General features: G+C 46.2%; 2 protein-coding genes across 2 annotated transcripts in view; one reads left to right on the top strand and one right to left on the bottom strand.

The window, feature by feature from the left end:
- Rhce (Rh blood group CcEe antigens) overlaps positions 1-5,043 on the top strand; it is a 37,392-nt gene extending 32,349 nt beyond the window's left edge. The window contains exons 7-10 of the mRNA XM_040756370.1: positions 1,225-1,343; positions 3,056-3,135; positions 3,615-3,688; positions 4,837-5,043. Coding sequence (XP_040612304.1) covers positions 1,225-1,343; positions 3,056-3,135; positions 3,615-3,688; positions 4,837-4,863 — 300 coding nt within the window. The 3' untranslated portion in view covers positions 4,864-5,043. The remainder of the gene's footprint in view (positions 1-1,224; positions 1,344-3,055; positions 3,136-3,614; positions 3,689-4,836) is intronic.
- Positions 5,044-5,702: 659 nt separating this feature from the next.
- On the bottom strand, positions 5,703-18,909 carry Tmem50a (transmembrane protein 50A). The gene is made up of 7 exons (XM_040756371.1): positions 18,764-18,909; positions 16,650-16,754; positions 15,424-15,536; positions 12,808-12,875; positions 11,037-11,129; positions 8,332-8,392; positions 5,703-6,570 (listed from the first exon to the last, which is right to left on the bottom strand). The coding sequence occupies exons 2-7, from the start codon at positions 16,740-16,742 to the stop codon at positions 6,525-6,527; spliced, it is 474 nt and encodes a 157-aa protein (XP_040612305.1). The 5' UTR covers positions 16,743-16,754; positions 18,764-18,909; the 3' UTR covers positions 5,703-6,524.
- Between the last annotated feature and the right edge of the window lie 98 nt (positions 18,910-19,007).

Raw genomic sequence — 19,007 nt, 5'->3', positions numbered from 1 at the left:
TGAAGTTCAGGTGCTGCCAGGAGCAGACATGTCTCATTGTCATAAAAAAGAAACTTATGTTAATAAAACATCTTAAATGCCATATTTGTCGAACTCTGAAGTATTTGAGGACTACCTATCTAAAATATATGTCTGTTTGACCTTGAAAGCATACTTAATATGACTAGTTTGATTGTAATAGGTGACTATTTCCTGCATTTTTAATTATTCTATATAGTTTATAATAATAAATTTCAAGGACTAGAAATTTACATTGCATTGTTAAGTGAGCTGTATAGGTACAATACCTTGAACAAGTGTAGAAATCTATGTACAGTGTGTTCTAACAAAAATGACCTTAAGTTTGTCTCAATGTACAAAAATCGCATCAATGTAAAATATTTAAAACTAGTAGTTGCTTTTTTGGTTTAAAAGTAGATTCAATAACCTACTTTTTTATCTTATCATTTCTTTTTTTTTTTTTTTTTTTGGTTTTTCGAGACAGGGTTTCTCTGGCTTTGGAGGCTGTCCTGGAACTCTCTCTGTAGACCAGGCTGGTCTCGAACTCACAGAGATCCGCCTGCCTCTGCCTCCCGAGTGCTGGGATTAAAGGCGTGCGCCACCAACGCCCGGCGCTTATCTTATCATTTCTATAACACATATACAGTATAACAAAAGTAACCTTAAGTTTGTGTCAGTATACAAAAATTCAAGCCAATGTAAAAAAAATTTTTTCAAGACAGGGTTTCTCTGTATTGTTTTGGAGGCTGTCCTGGAACTCGCTCTGTAGACCAGGATGGCCTCAAACTCACAGAGATCCACCTGCCTCTGCCTCCAGAGTGCTGGCATTAAAGGCGTGCACCACCAATGCCTGGCTCTGGCTGAGATTTTAAAATCAAGATTTTTATTTATTTTTTATTGGAATGAAAGTTTTGCCTGAATATACCTTTGTGGACCGCATGCAGAATGCAGAGGCCAGATCCGCTACAACCAGAATTACAGATGGTGGGAAGCCACCATGAGGGTGCTCAGAACTGACCCTGAAGTTCTGAAGGACCTGTAAAAGAGCAGCCAGTGCTCCTAACTGCGGGGTCATCTCTCCAGGCCTCTCCTCTTGGCATTTGAAATGTTTCCTGGGGGGGATGTGAATGTACTGTATGGTATCTTTCAGTGAGCCTGTGGAAGAACTAGGAGAAACTATGGGTCTTGCTTATAGATCTGCTTATAACACCATTTTGTCACTAGGTGTGTTTGAACCACATTCTGCAGATCCAGAACCCTGGTGGCATCCACTATACCTTTGGCTTGCCGGGTCTGCTTGGAGCAGTCACCTACATTCTGATGAACAAGTACGGTATATTCGAGTGGGTACCTTGGCCTCTTTCCTTAACCTGCATTCAACTTGGGAGGAAATATACCCAGAGTCAACTAATTCAGAAAACCTTTTTTCTTTTTAATTATTAAATTTAGACCGAATAAGTTGGGCATGGGGGTGCATGCCTTTAATCCCAGCATTCAGCAGGCAGAGACAGATGGATATCTGTGAGTTATAGGCTAGCCTGGTCTACAGAGTGAGTTCCAGGACAATCAGCTGTTACACAGAGAAACTCTGTCTTGGAAATTTTATTTATGTATTTTATTTTATTTTATTTGGTTTTTCGAGACAGGGTTTCTCTGTATTGTTTTGAAGGCTGTCCTGGAACTCTCTCAGTAGACCAGGCTGGCCTCAAACTCACAGAGATCCACCTGCCTCTGCCTCCGGAGTGCTGGGATTAAAGGCGTGCACCACCAACGCCCGGCTGGAAATTTTATTTTTTTAAGACAGGGTCTTACACTGTAGCTCAGATTGGCCTAGAACTCACTCATGCCTCAGCCTCCTGAGTGCTGAGATTACAGGTGTGAGCCTCATCTGTCCTTGTAAATGTTCCTGACCTATACTCTGTATGGAGTTACCAGATCTCCAGGTCACCTCTTCTCAAACAGGAGGCAGCTTAAGACCAGGGCACAGGAGCACAGGTACATAGCTTGGAGGATCTACAAGTCTACACAGCAGGCCAATAGGGTTCAAGCCCACTGAGACACTTTTGACAGCCATGGTAGTTTGAGGTCAAAATGTTAAGTTTTACTATGGAGTCAAGAGTGGCATTGAAGCCATTGTGGGGGTGGTAGTGAAGACTTTGGGGTGCAGAGAAGAGAAAACTGTATTTCAAATTTCTTACAATTGTCTTTTTTTTTTTTTTTTTTTTTTTGGTTTTTTTGAGACAAGGTTTCTCTGTGGCTTTGGAGGCTGTCCTGGAACTCGCTCTGTAGACCAGGCTGGCCTCGAACTCACAGAGATCTGCCTGCCTCTGCCTCCCGAGTGCTGGGGTTAAAGGCGTGCGCCACCAACGCCCGGCTCTTACAATTGTCTTAGAGTTCAGAGAGAAGCAAGGAGCGCCGCCTAATTACAAGACAAAATGTGTAGGCAAGGGTGATGTTCTGGTAGCTGCGCCCCGCCTTCCATTTCTTGTGTTTCTACTCGTCTGTGGACTATTGACTCAAGAAAGCAGTGCTCAAAGACGCTCGGTTAAGAGAGGGGCTGTGGCTCAGCTGGTCGTGTTTTCCATCCGCTAGCACAAACACTGGGTGTGGTGGCACACATCTGGAATCCCAGAACCTGGAAGGTGGAGGCCGGAGGACCGAGAGCTCAAAATCATCTTCTGCTTGGTAGAGGTAGAGTCTACCTCGTAGCCTCTTGGAGGCCAGCCTGGATTAATGAGGTCTGAAGGGGAAAGCTGGGTTGTTCAACGCCTCTGACTGTATGATTACACTGAAGAGCCAGTGTCGGCCAGGCTTGGGCTGACCCGCGGAGCCTGGAGACTTTGATGTGCCAGAGAGGGCTGTGCAACCTCTCCTCCTGTCCCAACTACATTAGCATAACTCTACAAGAAAGTGGCAGGGACATGGCAGCTGGGGAAAGGCCACTGGGTTTCTTTACAGTCCTTTTTGGCCATGTCACCACTAGTGCCATCTGTCTTGTTTGTCCCCATGCCTGCAGCCTGATATGTGAGTGACCTCTCTGCTTTGTCCATTCTAGGCTTCCAAGCCAGTTGATCAATGACTTTGGGGCTCTCAGCTTTGTTCTGGCGATGGGAATGGCATCTGGACTCCTAACAGGTCAGTGCAGTACTGGGCTTTAGTTCACTAGAGGGCGCCATGCTACACATGTGCATGCCTGGTCTATTTCTCCAGAATGCACCCCTCAGGTCCAGCTTTTCTCTGTGTAGCTCTGGCTGTCCTGGAATTCACTCTGTACACCAGGCTGGCCTCGAACTCACAGAAATCCACCTGCCTCTGCCTCCCGAGTGCTGGGATTAAAGGCATGTGCCACCACCCATCTTATTTCAGTAATTTCTGCATATTTTTAAAATATATTTATTTTTATTTTATGTGCACTTGTGTTTTGCCTTCATGTATTTCTGTGTGAGGATGTCAAATCCCCTGGAATTGGAGTTACAGACAGTTGTGAGCTGCCATGTGGTTGCTGGGAATTGAACCCAGGTCCTCTGGAAGAGCAGCCAGTGCTCTTAACTGCTGAGCCATCTCTCCCGCCCCGCTCTCTGCATATTTTAACATTTAACTATCATTTGTTTAAGGTTGTCTCCTAACTGCCAAAGTGTGGAGAGCTCCCCACACATCCAAGTACTTTGATGATCAGGCTTTCTGGGAGGTAAGATTTTAAGTTATTAGTATGATAAATGTATTGTGTGTATGGGTGTGTGTGTTCAAGGAGATCAGAGGACAACTCCTGGGTGTACTCTTCAGGTACCTCAAGTTTAAACATAAGAAAATAGAGGCCCATTAGCAGGCTACAACAGGAAAATCTCAAACTGCTCAGAGGCTTGGGGAAAACAAAAGAAAATCTAGCCAGTTGGGCAGTGACTCCAGCATGAGTCTTGTGTGCAGCTCCAGCCTGTGCTGGTGGCTGCAAAGCCACAGGCAAGTGGCTTTTTCATGAATTTGTACCCCAACAGTTGGGTGCCAAATGTAGCATGAATAAAAAACAACCCAGTGACAGATATGGGGTTAAAGCTGAAGATCAGAAAAGCAAAGCAGTCAAGCCTCCACCAAGAAAGGGCCAGTCCTCAGGGTGACTGCAGACTACACTGAGCTCCTACCCTAACGTGGTGGTAATTGGGAGTTCCAGGCCAGCCAGGGCAGTTACACAGAGAAACCCTGTAGATCAGGCTGGCCTCCACCTTCTTTTTTTAAAAAGAATTAGAAGTCGCCGGGCGTTGGTGGCGCACACCTTTAATCTCAGCACTCGGGAGGCATAGGCAGGCGGATCTCTGTGAGTTTGAGGCCAGCCTGGTCTACAGAGTGAGTTCCAGGACAGCCTCCAAAGCTACAGAGAAACCCTGTCTCGAAAAAAAACCAAAAAAAAAAAAAAAAAAAAAAAAGGAATTAGGAGTAATTAGGAGTAATTTAAGCACACAAACACACACCAAAAAACAAACCAATGAAAAATAGAGAAAGAGAAATATAGAACTAAGATCTCTCCTAACTTAAGATTTTGAAAGTGACAGCTGAATCCCACCATACCCTACATAGTGAGTTCCAGGACAGCCAGAGCTAACACAGAAACTGTCTCAAAAAACCAAAAACCAGCCGGGCGTTGGTGGCGCACGCCTTTAACCCCAGCACTCGGGAGGCAGAGGCAGGTGGATCTCTGTGAGTTCAAGGCCAGCCTGGTCTACAAAGCGAGTTCCAGGACAGCTTCCAAGACAATACAGAGAAACCCTGTCTCGAAAAACCAAAAACCAAACAAACAAACAGACCAAAAACCAATGAAATAAAATGTGTGCTTTGCCTTCACAGTTCCCTCACTTGGCTGTTGGGTTTTAAACAAAAACATCTGAGAACGAGGATGGTCGTGATGTCCCTCTCCTTGCATTCCATTTGTGTTTGCAACGTGTTACAAGAAAGTCTTCCAAGTGGTGATTTGCGTTTAAATAGGTTTGGTTTCATGACAGACACCATCAGTACTGCTTGCTGCAGGCACCTCATTAAAGTTCTGGTCCAATTCTGTGGACAACTGTTTCGTTCTTCTCACACTTAATAATGCCACTGCCCAGGTGGTTAACTCCTGGCTGCAGCAGCACAGGGAGTGATGGGCAATAGGGAACGAAGAACCTCACATCTGGCCACGGCACAGAGGCTTTGGATGCCCCAGACTGTGCTGTGCTGAGTGGGGCTGGTTATGGGACGAGGGTGCGTGCTCTTAAGTCCCTAAGAGGTGGACTCAAATCCATTCCCTGTGGGTGTGTGACGCCGTGGAGGGCAGCAGTGAGGCAGTCCTCTGTGTCTTGACAAGTCAACATCATTCAAACACACAGCCAGTGGATGTGGAGGAGTCCACACATCTAAGCCATCTATGACAGGGATCATGGCTCCCAGTGAGCAACTGCAGCAGCCCAATGAAGGCCAAGACTTGCAGCTCTGCTCAGAAGAATTTGTACTATATTACGTGAGGTGGGAGCTGGGGGGTGGGGGTGGCGTGGGGGTCGTATGATGTGTTGGGGGGGAGGCCAATAGTTCCAGCGGGGGACAAACAATTAAGAGTCCATGGTAGCAGGTCTGTGTAATGCTAACCAACTCTGGGGTGTGCTGAATTTAGATTATCTGTTGAGACGTAAAATGAAACAGATTTCAAGCCACTATCAAACCAAATAGTTGCCGGGCAGTGGTGGTGCATGCCTTTTATTCCAGCACTCGAGAGGCAGAGGCAGGTAGATTTCACTAGTCTGGGTGGCACTGGTGTTCCTAACATGAACAGATATTTGAAGCTCTTTATTTACACGCTTTGAAAGGTCTTCCAGTGTGAGAGAGTCGGGAACTATTTTCACAGGTTATGTTAGGCCATTTTCATGAAAAGGAAGCCGCACAATTTTCTGGTAGAACCACACAAGCCATACATATAATGTAATGAAAAAGCACTGAGTACTGAATAGTTTTTTTTTGGTTTTTTTTTTTTTTTTTTGGTTTTTCGAGACAGGGTTTCTCTGTGGCTTTGGAGGCTGTCCTGGAACTCGCTTGGTAGTCCAGGCTGGTCTCGAACTCACAGAGATCCGCCTGCCTCTGCCTCCCGAGTGCTGGGATTAAAGGCGTGAGCCACCAACGCCCGGCCTGAATAGTTTTTAATAACAAGAAAATGTTTATACATTATTCCACACTGGACACGAAGAGGCCATGCTTAGTAAACACTTTGGATCCCAGAGCAAATCCTCACCCCCATGACTCCACCATTTCATAATCGACTCTTTAGACCATGATAGAAGCTGACAACGTTACTCATGTCAACAGTTTCCTTTCCCATTGCAAAAGCTGAACGGGCACGCCACACTAGACTGTTGCAGTTTACACAGAAGTTCTCATGATTCTAGCATTATACAATTTTAAGCTGAGGTTATACTCAGAAGTAAGTTTAGAAAACAGCATTACAAAAGACGAGGTGAGCAGTGAAAAAAAAATCCATGCAGGGCGGCTGTGCTGCAGAGGCGGTGTCTTCATTGCCATAAGTCCTCCGTGCGGCCGAACTTAAACACCAGCCCTCTGTGGATAGAGTGAGAAGCACAACATGACTGTCTGGGTTGGGAAACTTCTAGAAGGATAGGAAGCATATGACAGAGAAACATCACGAAGCTGAAGAAAAGCATCCAAGATCCACACACACACTGACTGTCCTAGAGACAAGAATTACATAATGCCAGACTGCTACTTATTGTCTTTATCCCCAGACCTGAGTTCTTACTGCTGAGGCTTCTGAAAAGCCAGCCAGTGTTTGGCAGTGACCATTACCTCTTGATTCAACAGGACTTTTTGGGGGTGAGCGAGGGATGGAACACAAGGCCTGGGCTGAGCATGCTAGCTCCAGCCCCGTCCATGCACCTTCATGGGCTGTCTTGGTGTGCTAGGCCCAAACAGACAAATAAGACACACAGTCTTTGTCCTCATTCTGCTCACATCTGATGACACACATACTTCAGTGGGTGGCGGACACATATACCAAACACAAGGAGGCCTGAAATACATAACTCATTCTCCTTGAATGAGTTCAGTGTTTTGCTTTTATGAGATGGGGGGTAGCCATGGCTGGCAAGGAACCTACTATCCTCAAACTTAGGCAATCCTGCCTTTACTTTCCAATGCTAAGATTGTAAGCACAGGCCACTATGCCTTGCTGTCAGTTTCTGAATTCATTTGAAGATGATTCAGACAAAAGCAGGGCAATGGCTCCCCGGGTAAAGTGTTTGCTGAGAAAGTCTGACAACCCGAGTTCCCTGGAACCTGTGTAAAACTGGAAAGAGTGAAGCAACTGTTAAAGCTGTCCTCTGATGCCACATGTGTGGTCACACGTGTGCACATATGCACACTCACCTCCATGTGCATACACAATAATAATAAACAAGTAACTAGCCAGGCGGTGGTGGTGCACGCCTTTAACCCCAGCACTAGGGAGGCAGAGGCAGGCAGATCTCTATGAGTTCAAGACCAGCCTGGTCTACAAGAGCTAGTTCCAGGACAGCCTCCAAAGCCACAGAGAAATCTTGTCTTGAAAAAACAAAAACAAACAAAAAAAAAAAAAGAACTAAAGTAAGAAAAGGATCCAAAGGATGGCCATATTTGAAATGGGCTTTGATTGATAAACAGGAGTTCCAATGAGATGGGGTATACTGTCTAGTTTTAGGTTAACTTGACTCAAGCTAAATAAAATCACCAGAGAGGAGGGAATCTCAATTTTAAAAATGCCTCCATAAGACAGTAAGCAGCACTCCTCCATGGTCTCTGCATCAGCTCCTGGAGCCTCCAGTTTCCTGCCCTATTTGAGTTCCTATCCTGGCTTCCTTCAGTAATGAACACTGATTTGGAAGTTTAAGCCAAATAAACCCTTTCTCCCCAAGTTGGTTTGGTTCCAGTGTTTTATCACAGCAATAGCAACCCTAATTAGGTACTTTTTTTTTTTTTTTTTTTTTTTTGGTTTTTTGAGACAAGGTTTCTCTGTGGCTTTGGAGGCTGTCCTGGAACTTGCTCTGTAGACCAGGCTGGCCTCGAACTCACAGAGATCCGCCTGCCTCTGCCTCCCGAGTGCTGGGATTAAAGGTGTGCGCCACCAACGCCCGGCTCCTAATTAGGTACTTTTGGGTGAAGAAACAATGCCTCAGAATTCAAATGCCAAGAAGCCAAGGGCTAAAGGGCTAAGGGGTGGAGATCCATGGTAGTACCAGTGCCTAGAATGCATGAGGTGGGGAGATCGCATGCACGCACGCCTACACACACACACACACAGAGTTAGGAATGAAAATCAGAACTTACCCAAAAAAGATGAAGGCATTCTGGAAAAATACAGCAATTCCAGGATATACTATGGGCTTTTCTGTAAAGACAATGGTAACACTTAGAGGGTTACACTCTCGGAACAGTTAGGTCCAGGTAGACTAGTAAAAACCAGGATATACTGTGGGCTTTTCTGTAAAGACAATGGTAACACTAGAGAGTTACACTCTCGGAACAGCTAGGCCCAGGTAGACTAGTAAACACCAGCTTTCTTGCCTAGCATAACTGCCGGTTCTGGCAGTGGTGGTGGTAAATTAAATGACTTAACACATGGCAGGCAGCACTGGCTCAGCAGGTGTCAGCGCCCTCTGTTCAGGTAATACTACTTCCTGAGGGCACATTATACATGAAGGACTCTGAAACACGCTGAGGACCCCGCAGAACAGAACTGACGATTGTCTGCACCACCTGCCCTTGGGACAACCAGAGAAGACAGAACAACCTAGAAGAGGGAGTGGGGCGCATGGAGACATTAGACCCAGAGGCCAGAAAGACCCCAGGAAGGGCAGACGCCAGAGCGAGGGCAGGGGACAAGCAGAACTGCAGGGGACAAAGGCCCTGAGGCAGGAGCAGCTGGCATGGGAAAGGAGTAGCTGCCGGATAAGGGAAGTGAGAACAGGGGAGTGAGGGGACAGTCCTGAGGGCCAGGCAATCATGACAGAGGACTGTGACATGAGCCAACCTGTCCTAACAGGACCCCACTGCAGACAAAGGGAGAGGCATGAAACCTCCCAGAAGTCCTTTCAGGAAAGCAGCAAGAGACTGTGGTGGGCCGAAGAGGGTGACAGCCATGGGAATGCCAAGAGGTGGCTGTGCGGTGGGTAGGGTAAGGATGCGCTACACCCCAGACTGCATGCTCGGGGTGAGAGAAAGGCCTGTTCTTTGACAGGCCACACATCTGGAAGGGCTCAGTAGCCTTAGCTGAGAGGAGGAAGACACTGCAGGGCCCTGTAGGAACCCTGAGCTGAGATCTCAGCATCTCTGCCCCAGGCTGTTAGAGCGCTCACTGAATGACAGCTCAGAGCCCAAAATAGCCTGAAGTTTTGTCTAGTCCTCTACCACTCCATGTTAATAAACACTGCCAGAGCTACATAATGAGTGTGTGTCTCATAACAACAGCAACAAAACAATCAACCAAATCAGACTAGGCTGGTCCAAGCTTTGTCAGGCACTATGTTTTTACTATGATAGCTATGGTCTATTTTCTCTGGATTATTAAATATGTTTCCTATTTCTCTAGGGTCCCTCAAGTGGAATTTTAGTCAGGGACCCAAGACCCTTTCCAGCTCTGGCCTTAACAGCACATGTAACTGCTAATTATTTTTCCTATGTAAAAGGAGATTAACACCGCATTACCAAGGAGACATAACTGAATAAATGTTGATTAAATATGACAATGTTGTAAGCACATGTAACTTCAGCACTTGGTAGGTGGTGAAGGGGAATTGCTAATCCCAGGCCACCCCTAGGCCACACTGGTGTGATAGTGAACACCTATAACCCCAGAATTTGGGAGTCTGAGTGAGGCAAGAGGGTCGATGGGGATCTGAGGCCAACGCTACACAACAAGAGTCCGTTTCACCAAAATAAATACACAAAACGCCCGAATCAAGGGCTGTAGACTAGCTCAGTGGGAGAGTGCTTTCCTGCAAAGGCTGTGGGTTCAATCCTCAGCTGTTAGAGCTCTGCAGGGATGTAGCAGTTAGTCACTGACAACTTGACTAGAGTGTATCCACAAAGACCCCAATGATAGATCACGAGTACATTGACCTAATCAATGAACAAATTCCACCATGGATACAAACTCTTGAGACCAGTGGGAGTGGGGAGACTGGGCAGGAAGCCCCCCTCCCCCGGAAGAGGTGGGTCACAGGGGACATGCTTGAATTTGAAGGCCTGTCGTGGTCCTGGCTCATTCCTGTTGGTTCTCTCTGCTTCCTGGCTGCTGCATGGTGAGCATCTCTGGTACACTGAGCCATGCTTTCCTGCTGTATCAACACCAGAGCCATGGAGACGGATGCCCCTGAACTGTATGCTCTGGCCTGAGCCAAGACACACCCTCTCTTTTTAAGCTGCTCCTCTCGGGTCACAGGACTGAAGACAGCAGGGCTTGGGAGTAGTATCCCATGCCTTCAAAGCACCACGTCAGAAGAAAAAAAAAACATGCAAAACTATTTACTGATTACAGGAGAAGATGTCTCCAGGTAAAATACATTGCAATAGTTGGCTCACCTACATATAAAATATTATTTTTAAAAAAGGTTATCCTAGGCCGGGCGTTGGTGGCGCGCGCCTTTAATCCCAGCACTCAGGAGGCAGAGGCAGGCGGATCTCTGAGTTCGAGGCCAGCCTGGTCTCCAAAGTGAGTTCCAGGACAGTCTCCAAAGCTACAGAGAAACCCTGTCTCGAAAAACCACAAAAAAAAAAAAAGGTTATCCTAAAGTAGTTTTTACCTCTTTTCTTTTCTTTTTTTTTTTTTCTCTCTGTGTAGCTTTGGAGCCTCTGTCCTGGAACTCACTCTGTAGACTAGGCTGGCCTAGAACTCACAGAGATCCAAACTCAGAGATCCGCCTGCTTCTGCTTCCCCAGTGCTGGGATTAAAGGCCTGTGCCAGCTACCGCCACCCGGCCAAGTAGACAATTTTGATGTAAAATGAGATTAAAATGTAGCCAGCATTTCCTTACCCTTAGCAACATAACCTCCAAAGAGAATCCACATGGATGCAATCAGGGATCCGAAGGCCAACATGAAACCGATGAAGAGCCAGATGCGAGCGCCTGCAAAGACACCATGTTACCACAGCCGCTCAGCAGACAGCTGTGGGACTTCACAAAGACAACCAAAGTCCAGGCTGAATGTGTGTGCATGCCTGTGATCCCAACAATTAGAGGCAGGAGGGTCTGAAGTTCAAGGCTAGTCTATGCTACATAAGACCCTGCCTCAAAAACAAAAGGGCTGGAGGAGGGGGGGACGACACTCAAGTAAGGCGCATGTGGCCAAGCCTGATCCTCAATCCAAATGGTAACAAGAGAGAACTGACTCTAATAAGCTGTCCTCTAACCTCCACACATGCATGTGTGCACCCACACTCATTCCTCCCCCAACAGATATGGGCGATTGAGGTAGAGGGAATGCTAGCCTGAACTACACAGTGAGGTGTGGTGTAGGCTAGCAAATGCTACAGAGACTCTGTTTCAAAAAAAAAAAACAATCATATATAGTATACATATTCTCAGAAACATGACATAACGTACATACACACAACTGGTGGCCGCGGCACATGCCTTTAATGCCAGCACTTGGGAGTCAGAGTTGATTGATCTCCAAATTCAAGGCCAGCCTGGTCTACAGAGTGAGTTCCAGGACAGTCAGGACAACACAGAGAAACCCTATCTCAAAACAACAAAAAGAAATAAACCAACATTAAAAAAAACCCATGGCTGGGCGTTGGTGGCTCACACCTTTAATTCCAGCACTAGGGAGGCAGAGGCAGGTGGATCTCTGTGAGTTCGAGGCCAGCCTGGTCTACAAAGTGAGTTCCAGGACAGCTTCCAAGACAATACAGAGAAACCCTGTCTCAAAAAACCAAAAAAGCAAAACAAAAAAAACCAAACCAAAACAAAAAAACACAATGGGCCAAGCAAGACGGTACACGTCTATGATCCACACTCTTGAGGGGTTGAGGCAGGAGGATCAGAAGTTCTAGGCCATTCTTGGTTGCATAGAGTTGGAAGCTAACATAGGCTACCCAAGATCGTGTCTCAAATCCAATGAGATGGCTCAGAAGGTAATATGCTTGTTATTCAAGTCTGATGACCCAATGGCATCCCTTGAACTTTCTTAAATAGCTACATGCAGAGCTTAGAAAAGGCACAGCAGATTAAAAACACTGCTGCTCTTCTGGAGGACCTAGGTTTGGTTCCCAGCACCCACATGGAGATCCAACACTCTCTTCTGGCCTCTGCAGTCATCAGACACATATGTGGTACACATACAAACAAACACATAGGCAAAACATCCACACACATTAAAAAAAAAGGGGGTCTAAGATTACAAACTATTTCAAAGCGCTAATGCAAGCCAGGTATAGTGATGCACACCTATAGTTCCAGGCCAGCCATGGCCACATAGTGAGATCCTGTCTAGAAAAACAGACAAACAAAAAGAGCTAATACAACCAAATAAAGGTCATTTAATGTGCTTCAGACTCTGCTTTGCAAATATTGCCAGCTCCTCTCTCTGCTGCAGCCTGGAGACAGTTAAGGCTACTTATTATTGCTGAGGTCATACATTCAAGCCTGGTGGTTTTTGCATTCATAGTTTGCTGTGACCTATGCCTTGGAATCCAGCACCCTGTCCTGGACCAGGGCCCAAGCAGCTTGACAAGCACCCTTCTGTGTAGTCATCTCACTTCAAGGAAGAAGATTCATGGTAAGAGGCCAGGGCCTATTTTACCTGTCTGGCCGAGACAGCCTTCACTGTAGCTGTCACCTCGTACTTGTCCATTCGACACTGCGTTAATCCTGTGGGAGGAGGAAAAGCGAGAAGTCAGGGGCTTTCCCTCCAAGGAGAAGCTGTCTATAACATCAGATTATTAAATGCAATAAGCTAGAGTTGTCCAAATTCAAGGTGAGGCCTCCTAAGTCTTGAGTCATGGGTCCACATGACTCAAGTCACTTAAGGAAGTCCCTTCAAGTGAGACATGTCCTGGAGCCAACAACTGTGGTCTAGACTGGGAGAAATGGTATTGTTTGAAAGCTTCTGTCCTCACCCTAAACTTATTGAGGCAGAATCTACGGCATGTAGCCACCAAACCTAGTTCTAACAATTTTTTTTGGGCAATTCAAATGCTTGTAAAAAACTGAGTGACAGCTTGGCAGTTAAGAGCATGCATTGCAAAGCAGAGGACCCGAGTTCACATCCTAGCTCACCAACCATCTGTAACTGGGGCTCTAGGGGGATCTGCACTCATATGCACATACCCTTATACATAATTGTTAAAAATTAATCTTCAGGGGCTGGAGAGATGGCACAGACGTTAAGAGCACTAACTGTTCTTCCAAAGGTCCTGAGTTCAATTCCCAGCAACCACATGGTGGCTCACAACCATCTACAATTCAATCTGGTGCCCTCTTCTGGCATGTAGGCAAAACACTGTATATGTAATAAATAAATAAATATTTTTTCAAAAAATTAATCTTCAGCTGGGCAGTGGTGGTGCACGCCTTTGATCCCAGCACTGAGAAGACAGAGGCTGGCATATTTCTAAGTTTGAGGCCAGTCTGGTCTACAGAGTGAGTTCCAGGATAGCCAAGGCTACACAGAGAAATCCTGTCCTGAAAAACCAAACCAAACCACCACCACCAACAACAAAACAAACAACAAAAAATTCTCAAAAACTTGTCTCAGAACATGGAAAACAGAGGCAGGAGAACTGTCTTGAGTTCAAGACCATTCTGGACAAGAAGTGAACCCTGTTCAAATACAACAAGATCAGGAGCCACGTTTGCTCTGTGGGGTGTACCTGTTCTCTGGGAACAAGGTGTGCTCTGTGGGGTGTACCTGTTCTTTGGGTGGTCTTCCTCCAACACGAACAGTCTTCCCACCCCACTGAGACTCCCACCCTTCTGTTCCCACCACAGACCTTCACCTTGTGTGGCCCTAGTGCCTATGTGAGACTGCCCTCCTGTGGGGACCCTTGGCCCACCCTGCCTCAGCCCTGCTTGTGCACCTGAGGGTGCCTGCCATCTCTGACTCCACTCATTGGAGTATCTTCTATTCATTCTTCCATTTATTCGAGACAGGGTTTCTCTGTGTAGCCCTGGCTGTCCTGAAACTACCTTTGTAGACCAGGTTGGCCTCGAACTCATAGATCCTCCTGCCTTTACCTCCTGAGTACTGGGATTAAAGGTGTGCACATACCACTGCCCAGTCAATTTTGCAAATATGTGTGAGTGAGAGCAAATCAAAGAGGAAGTCTGGCCGGGCGTTGGTGGCGCACGCCTTTAATCCCAGCACTCAGGAGGCAGAGGCAGGCAGATCTCTGTGAGTTCGAGACCAGCCTGGACTACCAAGCGAATTCCAGGACAGCCTCCAAAGCCACAGAGAAACCCTGTCTCGAAAAACCAAAAAAAAAAAAAAAAAAAAAAAAAAAAAAAAGAGGAAGTCTGGAGGGACATTCATCAACATGTATGAGCCCACGGTGGTGGCGCAGGCCTTTATACCACCTGGGAGGCGGAGGCAGGCAGGTCTCTGTGATTTCGAGGCCAGCGTGGTCTATAGAGCAAGTTCCATTAGAACCAAGGCAACACTGAGAAACCCTGTCTTGAAAAAAAAGTTTCAACTTGGGGCTAGAGAGAGATTTCAGTGGTTTAGTGCCTGCTGCTCCTGCATAGACCTGGTTTGGGTTTCCAGGGTTCACATAGCTTACCACTCTCTAATTCCAATCCTAGGGTACTAAACACCCCCTTCTGGCATCTGCAGGCACTGTGCACACAATGTGCACATTCATGCAAGCAAAACACTCATGCACATAAAAACAAATAAAACTTAAACCCTCATGTTCATAAAAATGGGGAGAGCAGAGTGCTGTGCACTAGCTGAACACCAAAGACAAGTGCCTGGAGCTCTGCTGTCAGGCGAGCACCGAAGCTGGGCCCGCTCTGTGCACAGAGGTCCCATCCCTCTAGACACTGCTTGCTGAGATCAGTGCCTTGGCTGGTATGGAGCTTCATGCGTAGACCAGGCTGTCCTGAAACTTGCAGCAATCCTCCTGTTTCTGTTTCCTGAGTGCTGGGATTGTAGGTTTCAGTAATGTGCCACTGTGCTGGGCTGTCTTTCTTACCTACTAGAATTTTTTTCTTTCTTTTTTTTTTTTTTTTATGAGACAGGGTTTCTCTGTATTGTTTCGGAGGCTATCGGTCCAGCCTTGAACTCACAGAGATCCGCCTGCCTCTGCCTCCCGAGTGCTGGGATTAAAGGCGTGCGCCACCACAGCCCAGCACCTACTAGAATTTTAAATTGTGTCTGGGATCATTTAGTTTGTGACACTCTAGGTAACACCACACTTACATGAGGAAGGCTATGGTTGCTATGACGCCACAAGCATGGTATGAGTGGTTGAATTCCTCCATATTGGGATAAATAACAGCTGCATCTATGATGATCCACCATCCTGTGAAAAACTAAAAACAGACAAAGTAAGGTGACATCAACGAGCCATGACAGTAACAAACAGCACACGGGTTGCTACGGGGTGTTGAAACCAAGAAACCCCTTCAAATGAATTTCCATATTTCATCAACCATTCCAGCAGCTTCACACTTCAATCTGTAGGCTGCTCACCAGCTGAATAAATATCAGGTACCCGGAATCTGCCTCCAATAGCACAGACTTTACAAATCTGTGGGCTGATTTTGTGACCTGTAAGTTACATGTCCTGGAGAAGGAGGAAAGCCAAGTTGGGTGGGGTTGTTCACGCCTATAAACTTCAATGCTCAGAGGGCTTCAGTATAACTGCATTGAGTCTGCGTCAGATCCCAGCTGACAGAAGAAGCACCCTGCTGCAGGTCTACAATGTGTCTCCAGACAGATAATGTGGGGTATGGCAGCACAAAGCACTCCAGAGAGGTTGAGGCAGGAGGAGGGCTGAGAGTGAGGTCAGCCTGGGCTATACAGCAATACACCCCTCCCTGCCAAAACAAGGACGTTCATGGGAAGGACAGTTATCACTGGAAGACTCTTAGCTACATCTTGGTATCATGAAACAACAGGTCTGCAATTCTCTATTTCTAGTTACTACAATCTGATCTTTGGTGGTTTCTGATATGATTTTTAAATTCAATTTGAACATGAGATTATATATTACCTAACTAATTTTTTCTGGTTATTATTAAAGGAAAATATATAAAACAATAAAATTCGCCGGGCATTGGTGGCACATGCCTTTAATCCCAGCACTTGGGAGGCAAAAGCAGGCGGATCTCTGAGCAAGTTCCAGGACAGCCTCCAAAACAATACAGAGAAACCCTTTCTTTTTTTTTGTTTGTTTGTTTTTCGAGACAGGGTTTCTCTGTATTGTTTTGGAGGCTGTCCTGGAACTCACTCTGTATACCAGGCTGGCCTCGAACTCACAGAGATCCGCCTGCCTCTGCCTCCCGAGTGCTGGGATTAAAGGTGTGTGCCACCACTACCTGGCCTAAGTATACATTTTAAAGCCAACACACACACACACAACCCAAAAGGTCTACACTGACACACATCAACATAGGAAGGGCCACAGCCTCAAGGACACTCACTAGAATGCCAGCAGCGATGGAAGCAATAGTATTCCGCTTCTCACCCCAGTCCATGCATTCAGAACATCTTGCGCCTTCTAGAAATCCAGACATCTTTTCAGGTCACTAAAACAAGATCAACACAGCCAAGTAAAGTACTTCTGTTTATTTGCTTCAAACCTGGAGGCGCTCCTGAAAAATAATGCTCATTTGTAATCTAATACAAGTTACAAACTATTTTTATTCTAGCTCTACATATTTCTTCAGAATATCTGGTGTAGCTTTTGGGGTGAGTGAAGTACTTTGGATTAAATTTAGGGCTTCATACATATTGGGGAAGCACTCTTCAGATAAATTAAGTCCCCAGCCTGTCCCTGCTCCTAGGTTTTGTTTTGTTTTTTGGTACGGGGTGTGTGTATGTTTGTGTGTTTGATGCAGGGTCTTTCCCAGGCTGCTCTCACACTCCAGGTAATCCTCCTGCCTCAACCTCCCATATACTAGGATTATAAATGTGAGAATCAAGCCAGACTTTATGTAACTTTTGATAAACTGCCAAATTCTGACTCTGGGAAACAAAATTTTGATTCACTCAGCACATATATACTTGTAATTTAAAACATGGTGTTCGGGGATCTGGGAGTGGTGTGGTGGCTTATGCCTGTAATCCTAGCATTTGGCAGGCTGAAGAAGACAGCAAGACGATTACACTCAGGTAGAGGCCAGCCAATGAGTTTCAGGCCAGTCTGTCTCAAAAAACAAAACAATTAACAAAACCCAAAACCAAGAAAACAAAATAGGATGGTTTTAGCATATTTACATAATGTGATTGAATGTGATTACCCAAACCTTAACAAAAATGTACTGAGCTACTCAAAGTTGTCATCTTTTATTATTCCAATTCCATTGTTAAATTAATTTAAGCAGTCCTTTAAGTAGGCAAGCACAATGATGCTTAGTCCTCCAGGACTGTTTTCTATAGTGTTAGTTCCAAACTAAGGTTACTATTTGGTTTTGCTGAATGAGGACCTGATAAACTTTGGTTCTAATTTTAAAAACATGTACTTGGATGAAAAATATTTCCCCTAGGAATTTGCACATTTTGTCATAAAGGTGTGCTTTTTCATGCCCAGATTACTAAAGGAAAAGTATGTGGGGCAGCGGTGGCGCACACCTTTAGCCCTATCACTCAGGAGGCAGAGGCAGGCGAATCTCTGTGGGTTCGAGGCCAGCCTGGTTTACAGAGTGAGTTCCAGGACAGGATCCAAAGTTACACAGAGAAACCCTGTCTCGAAAAAAAAAAGGAAGAAAGAAAGAAAATATGAACTACGGGTTTCATTACTACCTCCTTTCTGTTTCATTTCTTCTCTATGTAAAAGGCATTCATTTCATTTAGTAGCTCTAACTCTGCTTCTAACAATGTTTCAGCATCCCCCCACAAAAGTGCAGAACTGAAATTAATTCAGACTAAAAAGAAGAATGTGCTGGCAAATTACCACAGCTAAACGACATTGTGTTAACAAGTTATATAAAAACCTCCTTCAAGCTCAACTGTGCAGACCCGGTCGGAGAAACATCACGTGATCTTTACTTCACAGGATAATGGGAAAACCTCAATTATACACAACTGGCTCACAGTGAATGAACACCCCAATTCCCACACAACTCCCTAAAAAGTAACGATTTCAGTTTTAGCTTCCTCTAAAGAAGCTAATAAAAACTGATATACCTTTGTGATGACTTCGGGTCTGAAAATACACTCTTTTTTTTGTTGTTGTTTTTTAACCTAATGCTTGGAAAGAAAAGCAACCCACTATGTGTTAATTGTCGGTTCACAGCAAGTGCTCCACCCGAGTCCATTTTTCGCTGCACAATTACTTGAAACCTCAAAGGCAGACCCGCCCTGCAGACGCTGGAGGAACAGGGCGGGGCCTCGCGTGGGCCGGCCGCGCTGCTCTGTCGCGGGGTCTGCATGCCCAGCTCTGCAATTCTGGGTCGAGACCCGACGACAGGAAGCAGCAGGGCAGGTCGCTCCAGCTCAACCGCGGTGGCGGTGTCTAAGTGCTGGGGGGCGGCCCGCACCACCGCGAGTTCGAGCCCGGCCCGGCTCGCTACACCGCCCTCCCGTCCGCACTCACATCCAAGTCTGGAGCCGGGAGTCGCCGCTTTCAGTGGCCTCTCGCAACTCCAGTTCTGCAAAAGAAAACAAAACAGCCACAGGCAACCAGACTCCCGGATGTCAATGTACAGACCCCGCCCTCGAGCCAGTGCGCATGCGGATCTGAAGTAGAGGGCGGGTCCCAGGGCAGGGTCTGTGGGCCACGCCCCCGCGCCGACAAGTCTGCGCAGGCCCAAACCCCCTTTTCTAGTCCCTCTGGTCAC

Source organism: Mesocricetus auratus, unplaced genomic scaffold (assembly GCF_017639785.1).
Source record: "Mesocricetus auratus isolate SY011 unplaced genomic scaffold, BCM_Maur_2.0 Super-Scaffold_100014, whole genome shotgun sequence".
Taxonomy (NCBI): Eukaryota; Metazoa; Chordata; class Mammalia; order Rodentia; family Cricetidae; genus Mesocricetus; species Mesocricetus auratus.
Note: the sequence above shows the minus strand (reverse complement) of the source record. Positions and strands in the feature narration are given on the sequence as shown.

Excerpts from the sequence above, each read along its gene's own strand:
- Tmem50a (XM_040756371.1), bottom strand. The coding sequence starts at position 16,742 with ATGTCTGGATTTCTAGAAGGCGCAAGATGTTCTGAATGCATGGACTGG. Across the intron at positions 15,537-16,649 it reads CCATCGCTGCTGGCATTCTA|TTTTTCACAGGATGGTGGAT; the intron begins GTGAGTGTCCTT and ends GTCTGTTTTTAG. Across the intron at positions 12,876-15,423 it reads GCAACCATAGCCTTCCTCAT|GATTAACGCAGTGTCGAATG; the intron begins GTAAGTGTGGTG and ends CTCCTCCCACAG.